Raw genomic sequence first — 13,261 nt, forward strand, 5'->3', positions numbered from 1 at the left:
TCTTGTCCTGAGGCACGAGGTCTCCAGCTTCAGCTCTGCCTCTGTCTCCAGAGCTTCAGGCCTCTCCTTGCAATAGGGCCACTCACCGGCCTGCCCCTCCTGGTGTCCGTGAGCCCATCTCAGGCAGCGGCGGGCAGAGGCAGCACGCTCCTCTCGTTACTGCAACCTGCAGGGAGCCCTGCTGGCTCCGGATGGGAGGCATCACTCTTATATTCTGCATCAATAGCTAGTTACCTGGGCCTGACACAAATAGAAATTGATCAAAAGCGGCTTTAAAAGCTCCCGAGTTCCTGGAGTAGAAAGTTCCTCTTGTTGAAATTGGGTGGGAGAGCTGCGGTTTTTCCTCAGTTCCTTTGATTTGTTGCCTAATGCAGGGGATGGATAAATCTCTAAGCCCTGAGATTTAGGGCAGGATTCATACTTTACATCTTCAGAAGACGTAGTAAACAGCCCTATACTCTCTAATCCTGCGAGCAGGTTTGTACCTGCTCGCTCTGTATAAACTGGACCGGCTACAACAATTTCACATTGCGGCTGAGTTCAAAACATCCCCTTGGGGATGAAATGTTTATTGCAGGAGATTTTTTAAGATGGTGCCTGAAAGGGAGGAAGAGGGACTCCCAGCTGAATACCCTGCACAGACCCTGTGGGACAGTCTCATGAATGCAAAAAGTTCCAGGAGCAGTGAGACACCCCTGGTCCATAGGACAACACCCTGGGGAGGAACTTGCTGGTAGCCTTTGTCACTCAGAGCTTCCCAAGGGTGTGAGAAGCCCCAGCCCTTCCCCACGGGATGGACAGAAGTGGGTGGCCTCTCTGAGGCCTTCATTTACTGGGGCTGGCAGTTCTGAGACATGGCCTCGATGGCTGCAGTGCTCCTGGACCCAGCTGCACAGGTCCCCCTCTGGGCAGGCTGAGCTTGGGTTGCCCGACTATCCCACTCTTCTGGGGGCAGGTCACTTTGGAGCCACCACATTTGAGGGATAACACATCAGGGGATTTGGTGAGTTTTATCCAAAATGTGACCCTCTGCAGATTGTCCCATGCCATGTTTTCACATGGCGTGGAGGGCTCTGCTCTGGAGGTGGCCTGCTCATAGCAGAAGCAAGGAAGCTGTGCAGGGCGTGAGTGGTGGTCCCTGGGGGGGATGCAGCTCCTCGTTCACCAAGGGGCATCTTAGCCAGTGTGGGTTTAACAACTGGCACCACAGCACCTCGTGCCTTTGCATCCTGCTCTGGAGGGCTGCAAGTCCCATCGCAAGGCCAGTGCCTGGCACGAGGGTGCTGGGGCAGTGGAGGCTGTGCACGGGGCGGTGAGTTACTTACAGAATCTTCAGGCTGTAGAGGCCAGAGAAAGCTTCCCCTGGGATACTGGAGATCTGGTTTCCAGACAGGCGTCTGCAGTGAAAAGAAGAGCCAGTAATGTGTCAACATCCTTGTAATGGCAGTCCCTTGTCTGCAGGCTTAGCAATTCACGCGTCTTGCCTCTTGGGGAGGATGCTGCGACACCTGCAAACCGAGCCGCAGTTTTGTGCGCAGGCAACCCTTGCATATGACCCCTTCTTATAGTTTGGGGAACAGGCAAAGAAAATAATAGATCATTACTGCTGCCAGACCTGAATCCAGTGTTTTCAGCATCCAGCAACTGCTCCTGGCTGAAGTAATTCCCTGCATACCCACAGAGGACCTCGCTCCACAGAAATTACAGCACAGGCTGTGAGGGACCTCAGCTCGGGGCACTGACCGACCCTCAGACCCTGCTCTACACCAGGTGCCTGGCACTGAGAGTGGAGCATGGGCAGAGCTGTTTTCTGGTCATGCATGGGTCCTGGGATGATCATCCCTAAATCATGGACCCTCATCTGCGCCTTTTGTCCACAAATGGTCTGCTCCTGCATCCTGCAGGCCCCCTTTTGCCCTGTCCATCAAAGCCTGATGCCACCTGATTTGCTTCCACTCCCTCGTTCCCAGCCCTGTGACCTGTGAAGCAGCTGAGGCCCAGCTCCTTCAACACAGAAGTTTGGTATCACTGCTGTGGGGGGGAGACTGGGAAGAGTACTGGTGATGGGGAATACCAGGTGGATGTCAAAATAGAGCCAGATCGTCTGAGCAGGGCTTCCAAAACCAGGACAGAAAAAGTAAAAGTGGTTCTTGGCTGAGCTGTGTCTGGAGAAAACCATAGGAGGAAAGACATGGATAGGGACAGTTGGCTTGGGGAAGAGGGGGATGTGAAGGGACGGGAGAGGAAGACCAAGTGCAGAGCAGCATCACAAAGGAGAGCAGGACCACCAGAGTCAGAGCACAAAGAGCAGGGGACAGCATACACAACTGGCTGGAAGAATTTCTCCAAGGAAACCTGTGGGATTCACTGATGTACAGCGTCATCTGATCAGAGCACTCAAATTTTCGCAAGGTCAGGAGCAGGCTGGGGCATTAACAAGGATCTGGATTTTTCAATGCTATCGAAAAATTGTTAGCATCCCTTTCTCTGAAGGTGACTGTGGCCCTGAGAGACCATGGTGAGACCCTGTGGTTGTGCCAGGAGCAGAGTCCAGGACTCTTGAGCCTAGGGTTGACCCGAGGAGGGTCTTCGTCTTCTCCTTCCATTTCTTCTGTGAGGACAAACGTGTACCAAGTCCCAAGGCCCATCAGACAAAACCCATGAAAACCGGTTCAGCAACCTGATTCTTTACCCCAAATTACTACTGCATTTGTGCTTTACTTTCTTGTTCCCAGGTGGTCAGACAGATGTCAAGGTTGGACTTCCCCACAGTCACAGGGCAGGAAACTTGCTGTTTCCAGCTATTCAGACTGGAATATTGCATCTCCCAAGGGAGCCAGTGAACATCATTTGTGACCAGGCACATCTTCAGTCTCTCTGAAACTCCAAAGCAGATTCAAGAAGCTGGGCACAGATGCTGGGAAGCATGTTGTACTCATTTAGCATTGGCAAAGCCTGCTTCTTTTTAGATGTTTTGGCTGCGAAGAAGACAGGTGTTGAGAATGAGCAGCATAATCCAGGCTGGAAGCAGAGCACGTTATAGTGAGGACTCTGCAGAGGTCATGGAGAGGATCTGAATTTTTTGAGGAGTCACACTCACCGATGGCAGAGCAGGCTTGTGCGAGTGCCCGAGCTCTCTCCCTCCCTGTCTCTCCCCTCGGGAATCTAGAGAAAATTACTCCCGTAATTAGGCCTCCGACAGCATAAACAGCACAGGGTCGTCTCTTTAATGTGTGTGAGCAGGTTGTAACCTGCCTCTTTGCAGTACGCAAGCTGCCTGGCAGGCTGGGCTATTTGTCACTTGGGGGCTGTGATTTGGGGTAATTGCTCCTTTTGATTGCTGATTTCCACATGGGAGGGAGTGTTGTCCAGGAGACTGGAGTGCTCGCCTGGAGGGGAGGTGTTCCTGCACGGCATCCTCGGCCCGCTCCCAGCATCTGTCCTGCCAGGCCGCACCAGCTCCTCTGCGGGGGGCTGCCTGTCCTCCCCTCCTTGAGCTCCTGTCTGCCCCCATGCTTCTGCTGCAGGACTCCACACGTGTTCACGGTTACATGTGCTTCTCGACTTGTTTCCTGGCTGCTGTGAGCCTTTATGTTCAGGCTCCTGGGTTTGTTCAAGTGGCTGCAGGACCCACTCTTGCTTGTCAGGAGCCAAAATGGAGCTGGGACCTCCAGGGCTAGCAGAATGGGAGCGTGGAGCTTGAATGGAGGCCTACCTGTGGCTCCTGACCTTGGAATAGGGCTTGCTGGTGGGACACACGTTGGGCCAGTTTGTGGCATCTCAGCACCACAAGCAAAACAGAACATGAGGGAACAACAGGCCTGCAGGTTTCACTGGGCACTGTCCATGGGTGAATATAGAGGCACAGAGCATCTCCCAGCCTCAGGAAAGGCAGCCATGCCCCTCTTGCTCTGCTTCTGTCCTTGGCTCTGCCACACAGAGACTGTGGCACATCCCTGGCTCACCTCTGGCCTCTGACTCTTCTCTCCTCTCCCTTTACCTCCTCTCCCCGAGGTGTGGAGCCCCGTGCTGAGCCAGGCACAAAGGGAAGCACCAGCCACATCCACTCCAGCTGATGTGCCTCCCAAGGCAGCTGCCGGCATTGCTGGGGTCCAAGATGGGCTGTGCTTACTTGTATGCGTGCACAGACCAGGAGGTGAGAGATGTCTGCGCCTATGCACACAGGCTGAGGTTTTGCTCTCCTAGAGGGGTACGTCGACAAGATGTGCACACGGGTCTGGGAGTCTGGGCTTGGGAGGCTTGCTCCACCTCCCGGGACAGGAGGTATAGCATGATGCTGTGGTGGCAGCCAGGTGTCCCAGGTAAGGGGCTGTGGCTGTGCTCTCTCTCTGAGAGTAGGCCAGGAATGGGTAGGGCTTTTCTGGTGTCCTGTCCATCTGGAGGAGTGGCCACTGTAAAGAAATGCCTGCTTACATGTTGTTAGCTCCTGGGTCAGTTCATGCAAGAGCTCCAAGACACAGCAGTCTCCCTGTGTGCGTGGCCCTTCCTCTGTTCATTGTCACCTGTCAATGTCCCCAGCACTTGGATCCCTCTGTCCCTCTCACTCTCTGACTATTCAGAAATCTCCCAGCTTGGCAGGTAGGCATCCAAACACACCTCCAGAAGCCAGATTCTGTAGGAAATTCACTGAAATGATCATTTCCTTCCCATTTAAAAGGGAAAAATAACATTTGGAGTGATGCTGCGAGTGTGACTTCCCCCGAGACAGCTCTTTTTGTGGCCTCCTTTTGTGGCCTGAAGAAAACTAGCTCTGCAAGGAAGGACCAAGGGGCAGCACTCCCTTGTGCCCCAAACACGCAGGGGATGGGGAGCTGCTCTTACGCCTGGCCCATGGCACAGCAGCTCTGCTCCAGGCCTGCTCAGGTCTCTCTTTAGGACAGGCAGACTTGGTTCAGCTGCATGGCTGGCTGTCCTGGAGCTTACATAGTAAGGTGGGCTGGCAGGAAGGGAAAGCTCTGGATTTAAAATGACTAATGGAAGAGGGAGAGAAGGGGCAGGTGGAAAGCGGGTGGGAGCCAGAGTTGGCTGGCTTGCTTTGGAAAGCTTGCGTGTTCGGTGGATTTTAGATTCTGTTCCCCCCTTCTTCCCCCTCCAGTGATTTCTGGGAACATTCCTCCAGGCTTTGATCTGCATTCCCAATACACTCCAAGTTGGAACAAACTCATGGTTTACCACTTCATGGTTGCTGTAGTTCAGTTACCACAGGCTCCCACCCCCTCCTGTATCTTGGGCTTCTTGGTCATGCTACAACTTCCATGGCACGCCCGAAGGCTGTTTGTTGGGCATGATCGCTCATGTCATGCGCTCAGACAGCACGATGATGCCCTTATCGTTCACGTTAGGAGGCAGGAACATTGCCCATTGGCAGGACAGGACAAACATGTATGTCCATATCCCAGTGGAATTTTCCCCTTGCCAGATCCTTATGGTGCGTGTCAGCCTTCCTCTTTGATCTCCTGCTCTGGTTCATTTCTCAAGCACTAATATTGTCAAGGCAGAACCTGTGCCCAGATAAACTCCCTGCGCTCCTGTCTAAACAGTGTCATCATGTCGAGATCGTGCCATCCCCCAGGTGCACAGGGGACCAAGGGCTCCATGTTGTGCTTGAGTTTATTCTTGTGCTGGTGCAAAGCAGGAATGAAGCCAATTAAGTCATGCAAGTGAAAACATGGTACATTTGAGAAAAGACTCAAGCTTGGACTCTCCCTTCCCACACAGGAATCTGCAGCTGGTCCTAGTGTGGTATCACCTGGAGGTGTCTCTAACGTGGTCTTTACTGCCTTACTCCATCCCTTAGGAGGAGACTATGCAGGCCTGTTTCTAACCCTGCTCCCCGTGCCCCCACCAAATGCCTGTTCCAACTCGATAGATTGATGGCATTCGTTTCTTTTGTTTATGGTCCTCAAGCCAGTTTTCAACCCACACGAATGTTCATATGCAAGCTAGTTTGGATTCGTTTGCCAAGTACGATTTAATAAGACAGAACTCCTTATTGAACAGCCCAGCGCAGGACACTAAATGCTTTCACTCCATCCCCTTATGTTATAAACTGTCAAGGTTTTCAGGGCAGATTCGTTCACTTCAAGCCTTCTGAGTAGTTTTGACTTCTGAGTCCACTCTGGGTGCCTCACTTGGGATACCCCAGGACAGAGTTAGTTGTTTGGAAGACTATTTTCAGGAAAATTAGGGCCAGAGATCCCCAGTCACAAGGATTTTTCAAATGCTGAACTCTATCCCCAGCATTAATGGAAAAGAACTGAAATCTCTAAACTTTCACAACATTTTGAAGTGGACTTGGGCCTTTTCAGCAAATCCATGAACTTGGATTCATTTGTCCAAGTGCACAATGGAGAACCCCGTAGGAGCCCTACTCTCCTGTCCTCACCGGTCCCTTGGCCAACATCTGCCTCCACACCACGCCAGATTGCACAGGCGTGACCTTTGGAAGGCTTAATACGAGGAATTATCCCTTAAACCTCTGTGCTGTTGCCCACCCACTGCATTGATGACCAGTGCTGTCCTCTGCCAAGGAGCAACGTCAACCAGGAGAACATAAATTCCTGGATGAACCAGGACTGGCTGTCTTGTCTCTAAAGGGTTGAGGAAGAGCCACAGCATTGTGTTCAGTCGCAGCATGCTGGTGCCTTAGGAGCTGTATCTTGGGGAAAACACAGTGCCCCAGCATTCAGAGGATCTGCACCTCACAAATCAGTGCCCCTCGCCCACAGCCATCTGGAAATGGAGAGCTGAGTCAAGTGATGCAGCCACCAAGGGAGCAGTGATGCTGCTACCAAATCTCAGCATGGCAAAGCAAGGTCCTGCTGCCCTGAGAGGGATCACAACAAGCTCATGGCCCTGCAAGCGTTTCTCTCTCCTCCAGAGACCTCTGCAGCCAGCCATGTCATGGAAAAACACCAAAGCTGCTCTCCCAGGCGTACTCTACTCCAGGCATGTCACTGCACTGCCCCAGGAAAGGCACTTCCCCATTGTTCCAGCACACTTGAACACAGCCCAGCAATGTCAGCACCCTTTGACACAGCAGAGCTGTCACTCCGGGAGTCAGACCCAGTGTCACCGCAGCGCTGCCTCTCGCAGGAGTGAGTTTGCCTCGGAGTGAGACCCTGTGCTGGACAATACCCTCAAGGCTGGATGTCTCAGGTGCCTGGGAGGTGATGTGAGTGGTGGTGGGAGCTCCAGCACCAGGCAGGGGAGCACTGAGGCCGTGCTGGTGCCCCATAACCCATGACAGCTCCACCAGCATCTCCACCAGGGAAGAGGAATGGGATGGGGGTGTCTTCCCCGGGGGAAAGGGAGTGCTGCTCTGTTCACGTTGCCAGCAAACACGCTTGCATTTCATTCCATTGCGCTTTTATGCCGCTTCTTGGCCTCCAGTCCCTTGAGCTGCAAGAGCTGCCTGGGAAAGGGAACAGCCTGCAAGGGGAGGCCACGGGTCCCGCGCCTGCTGTAACCGAAGCACTGCAGAGGCACGGCACTCCCCATGACGGTGAGTCCCTCGGCCCTCAGGGCCTGCGAAGAGGCAGGTGAAAGAGCCAGTGGCTGGGAAGGGGTCTGATCTTGCCGCTGTGCCCTGGAGCAGGAGGTGAATGGCAATGAACACCTGCCTTTGGCTGCAGTTTCTCTTCTTGGCATCAGGCTCTCGTGTTTGGATTCAAAGCGCGGTAACAAAGCCCTTGCCGGCGAACACATTTCAACATGTTATTATTCCCAGGCTGGCTTTCAAGATCCTCTTTCTATTCCTTCTGTACTGATTGCTCTTGTTTCTCTTGGCTCCCAGCTCTGGCTTTTCAGGCTTCATTAACTGGAATTTATTAGCAACTTTAAACATTCTTCCTGCTGCCAGAAAGAAAGAAAAGAGAAAAAAAAAAAAAGAAAAAAAAAAGGAGAGAAACAAAGAGGAGAAACACTAAACTCCAGGCTGCTCCCTGTCTGTGTGAGGCCCACGTCTGAACACCTCTGTACCAGGGGGAAGGACCGGTGGGTGTCCCCGCAGCCTCTCTGGCCTCCGCTGTGTCCCCTGCTGGAGGCAGGAGGTGACATGGAGCAGAGGAAGCCTTGCAGCGAGGAGTGCAGACTGATGGACAGCCATCACAGCCCCATCACAGCCATCAGAGAGAGGTCCTCAGTGGTGGCACATTTTCAAAGCAAGCTGAGACTGAAGAATCCGGTTTCTTGGCAGCCTCCAAACTTGAGCGCTAATTGCATCCGCAACACCTTCCCGAGCAGCTTGCAGTACGAATTAATGACTAACAGGTCCCGGCACACCTGAGAGGCCCTTTCCCGTCGCTGAAAGGATGGGTAAATAGAGGCACTGGCAGGGAAAATCTTTTCTCCAAGACCACACAGTGGGCGAGAGGTTTGAGCTGGAGCAGTCCTGGTGCCCTCGTCTGTGCCATAACCACTGTGCTGCCTCCGATCCCTTGTGAGACATGACCTTTTGGTCTCTGGGGGGAGCTGGGCCAATGCAGGGGCCAGAGGCTGGCTGGTCATCGTGGTGTGGCCTTCACTCTGAAGCCCCCTGCTAGCAACCCCCCAACTGGGGCTCACCTGGATCCAGCAGCTCTCATTCACAGTGCTCCACGGCAGCCTGCAGGCTGTGCAGCCCGGCACATTCGTCCTCAGCATCAATGGGATGCACATGCTTCATCTACCCCTTTTGGCAGCTTTCTTACCCCCTCCCACTATTCCTGTTCCTCACTTGAACCACAGCTGACCAGCCCAGTGCATAAGCTGAGCCTTGAGTGCAGCTGATCTCTGACTTCCATGAAATTCTGCCTTCATGGGGAGCCTGAGATGGTGCTAAACCTGAAGCACAGAAAGAGGAGGCTCAGTAAAAGGAGACGCGTTGAAACGCTAGCTCTTTTCCAAGCACTGGGACCCTGCAGCAACGAGAAAGACTGGCAGCAGCAGAGCAGGAGAGGAGCTATGAAGAGCTCGTGGAGAAGGCAGAGGAACATGGACTGTTAGAGGATGTCATGGACTATCATGGATAGTCAGAGGACTATCAGAAAGGATGGAGGTGACAGATCTGTATGGGTTCAAGGGCCAGGGGTGACAAGGAGTCTTTCAGATGTCTCTCAGGATTAGAAGGTAAAAATGCCTCTAACATACAAGAGTTTCCAGGGAACCTGAAAAGGAGTTTGAAAATCTGTGTGGAATTTGGCAACTATTTTTGGCTGAAGAGCCTGTATTTTTTTTAATTTTTTTTTCAAGCACCTTGTTTAAGGCACCTTTGCAATAAAGCTTTTCAGTTTTCATTTTGAAATGACTTTTTCTTTTCAAGTTTGACTCAAAGTAAAAGAGTAAATGTTAAGAAGCAATCCAAAAATGAAACAGAATATTTTATTTCAGGTCCAAGGAACTCTTTTGGGTTGACTAAAGCCTTAGAGCATCAGTTTTGGTTCACTCTGAGTTGAATTTTGCAATTTTTCTCTTTAGTTGCTGAGTCCTCAAGCCTGTTTCTTAGTTTATCATGGATATAAAGGGGAACATAACAGGGTATGAGACAGGCTGGGACTCTAAGGTCATCCCAAATCCCCAGAGATGAGAAACCTACTGAAAGGTTTCCGTCTGATTAAAGACAGGCAATTGCAGCAAGGACAGGGTGCAGCAGAGCCGTATTTGTTGTCAGCCTTTCTCTGCCTGGAGGTCGGGCAGGCAGGCACACTGGCAGGTCTTCCTCCTCCCCAGGGAGCACTGATACAGACCCCCGGCCTGTCCCTCACTGCTCAGCAGGGTTTTCTGGTCTTCACCGACCCAGTAAGCTCCAGCACGGACAGTCCTTCCATGGGGGGAGTGCACAGAAGACTTGGTCTTGTGCTACAGGTCACCCTGCCAGACCCAAGGGGATATGTTCAGAGTAGGTGAGATCTGCAGAGATCTGAGCTATGAAAGCTGAACAAATTTCTGTTGGGGATGTGCAAACAGACAGGATTTGTTTGCTTGATTCTTGTGCGCATCTTGGCATGGGAGTGATGCCATCCTGAATGTGAAGGTCCTGATGTAATGTTTTGGGATGAAGTTTTGGTAAAAACATAAGTGAAAAGAGCAGGGGAAATGCCAGGTAAGTTGTCTCACTGGTCCATGACAGCCCTATGAATAATATATATGCATACACAATTGCTATCTAGATGTTGATGTTGAAAGATTCACATTTATTTCCTGATATTACATAAAAATCCTTCTTTCCTTTATTGATTTCATATAATTCAGTTGATTTCCATAATTAACTATATTATTGCTATCAAATTTAAGTATGAATTGGATACGAATAGATATATACTGTTGCAGTTTCCATTTCTTCTCCTAACTGTGGTGTTTTTTCCTACTCAAAATACCTTTGCTTTCCAAATGAGGAGTTGTGTGGCATTTTGAACCTCTAGTAAAATGTTCTTTAACAACTTCCAATTATTTTTCAGATTTTCCTGTTTAAATTTTTCCTCTTCATCTGTTTCACACATAATTATTTTTGGCTGCGGGAAGCTGGCTCTATTGGAGTCAATGAATATTTATTCATTGCTGGTTGAGACTGTTCTGTTTGTACATGACATGTAATCAGGACATGATTGCTTGCAGCAAGACAACCGTTAATTGTATACAACAGAGAACACGGTCTGTGTGTGTGAGAATCTGTACTATCCCCAGTGAATGCCTTGGGTGTCCACGCTTCAACACAGATGTTGACAAAATGAAAGAGGAAGGCTACAAGATGGATGCAAGATCTTGGAAAACCCACCTCCCAGGGTAGCCTGAGCTGCAGAGCTAAAGGAGAATAAAAAATGATGCCTGCTCAGTCTGTAAAGGGCTAATAGGATGGGGAATTCAGGTAGCTGGGGTCCTTATGAGTCTAATGAATACCAGATATAGACACGCAAAGATGATTTGAAAGAGCATTTGAAGCTAAAAACCTGTAGTAGGATCTGATAAGTAGGAGATTTGACCTGTTATGAGAACAATGAATGTTGGTATCTGGTCTGGTCTCTTTTGTCAATACCAAATGTTCAGAGAAGCAAGTCCTTGGGATTTGCGTCCACATGAGCATGCACAGATGTGCATGGAGAGGATTTTCTGCTCATGCCAGTGGTGCCGGAGCAGTGCACAGATCCACACGGTGCAGAGGCTCAGGGCAGCCAGGTGGCAGCAGGTCAGCACGTCAGCCTGTGCCCGTCAGTGCCACTGCACAGCATTACAGGGTGCTGGCCATTCAGAGTCGCTCCACTACTGCCGAGAGCAGGAGCACAGGTAACAGAGTGCGCGGGACAGTGTTTGTCGCCTGTCTGCAAAATGCCTCCTTTCCAGGTAGTGCAGACAAATTTTCTGTAAGAAATTCTGCCAGTTTGGAAACAACCATTTTTGAAAAGTCTGTGTCATCTGTGGTGTTGGCTTTGAGGAATGATTCAGTAAGGTCAAAGTGTCTCGTTCAGATGTTAAACTGTTGTAAGTGTTATATATACAGTAAGTTTACAACACATACATCAAATGCAACATTAATATTAGTATTTCATGCTATGTAATAATAATGTTTTGAAGAAACTGCATTTTCCAGCTATTGTGTTGAAAGGAGCAACAGCATGAGAACAACACCTGAAGGTATTTCTCATGGTCAAGTGGAATAAGACCATACAGGTGCAATTTACCCATGAAGAAATGGCCAACCTCAAACTTTTGCCCCCCAGGCTCTCATTTTTGGGGCTCCCAAGGGATTCCAGTGGTTGCTAATGCTGGTGGTTAATTTCACACTTTCAGAAGTGGGGCCACTCCTTCACTGACACACAGCCACATGCCGATCCCTGGGGATTGTGCTTGCTGCTGTGCCTGAGTGTGCCTGCTCAGACCTCAGCGCTCACCGGTGCACGACGGGACACCCCAGCCTCTAGAGCTGATTGTTTTGGACTTGTATTACCCAGGCAAAGCGCCCAGGACCCATCATGGCTTTGGTCTGCAGGTGGCTGTGAGGGGACCCTGTGTGCAGAAGGGTGAATGAAGCTTCCTGCTTTCTAGCCCTGCTCTGTGGTACAGTGATTGTTTTCACATAAAGGATTTGTTCTTTTATTCTGGCATCTGGCACGTGCAGCATAGCCTAAAGGTAATATCCCCACTCAAACCCCTACAGCTGGAGTAGCAATTAATCCCCTCCAGTGCCCAGCCTCCTTCCATCTCAGACTGTGGCTCCAGTGGAAGCTCTGGGGGTTGTTGTCCGAGCCCCAGGCACCCTCCAGCACAACCCAACCCCAGGCTCTGCATGGGGCCGCTCCGTACTTACAGCTCCTCCAGGAAGCGCAGGTGTCGGAAGGTGCTGGGCTGCAGCTGGCTGATGTTGTTCATGCTCAGGTCTCTGGGGGAAGAAAGACAGAAGTCTCGGATCAGTCACGTTGTGGTTTGCACAGAACAAATCCCTGTGCCAGGCTCTGTGTCTGCTCTCTGTTAAGAGGGAAAGCACTTCAGTGGAGAAACCCCTGCAAACTGAAAAGCATTAGCTTTTATTATTATAGCTTTTATATATATATATATATGTATATTTTATTATTGCAGCCCAGGTTCTGCCTGCAAAGGGATGGAGAGGAGTAACAACAGCGAGACACTTGCTCCTGCAGGGTGGCCTCCCTGGGCTTCTGCAGGTTATGGAGCAAGTTATGACATTTCCTAACAGCACAAGGTGTGTGAGTGTCTCACACGTTTTGGATGGTGGACAGGAAGCCCGGTGATGCCGGAGTGAGAATGCATTTCCTTGGGCCCAAAGGTGTATTTCTGTGGCCAGTGGTCATGCCAGCCACCCCCTATCGTGTCTGGAGACAGAGCTGCTTTTGAGGAGACAGCAAGCCATTGAAATTGGGTATATCCTATTGGAAAGGCCTGCTGGAAACTGGAAAACAAACAAACAAACAAACAAATGAAAAACGCCAGGAGTGAGACCTAGGTCTGCCCCATGGGTGGCAAAGCCTGAGTTCAGGAGGCTGGGGGAATCTGTGTGGTTGTGCCTGTTTCAGGCTCTGTGATCTCCCGCTAGAGGCTCACCCCCAGCTGCTTAGGGTCGGACAGACCCTCACGGAGGAGGCAGTGCCAGGACCTGTGGGGTCTACGAGCCCTGCTTGAGCCCTTAGCACATATGCAGTCACTGCATGCTGCTCACTGCAGCGCGGTTGTCATTTTAGGATATAAAAGTAGCAAAAGTCCGCAGCAAACAGTGCATTAGGCTAGCTGGTAGTTGAGATAAACGAACAAA

General features: G+C 50.9%; 1 protein-coding gene across 2 annotated transcripts in view; it reads right to left on the reverse strand.

Annotated features, from left to right (window-relative positions):
• LGR6 (leucine rich repeat containing G protein-coupled receptor 6) overlaps positions 1 to 13,261 on the reverse strand; it is a 137,490-nt gene that overhangs the window by 73,263 nt on the left and 50,966 nt on the right. For both annotated transcript variants that reach the window (XM_083812279.1, XM_083812278.1), the window contains exons 2-3: positions 12,302 to 12,373; positions 1,326 to 1,397 (exon numbers count right to left, since the gene is read on the reverse strand). In XM_083812279.1, the coding sequence (XP_083668405.1) occupies positions 1,326 to 1,397; positions 12,302 to 12,373 (144 nt within the window). The remainder of the gene's footprint in view (positions 1 to 1,325; positions 1,398 to 12,301; positions 12,374 to 13,261) is intronic.

The sequence above is a fragment of the Anser anser genome, assembly GCF_964211835.1.
Source record: "Anser anser genome assembly, chromosome: 27".
Lineage (NCBI taxonomy): Eukaryota > Metazoa > Chordata > Aves > Anseriformes > Anatidae > Anser > Anser anser.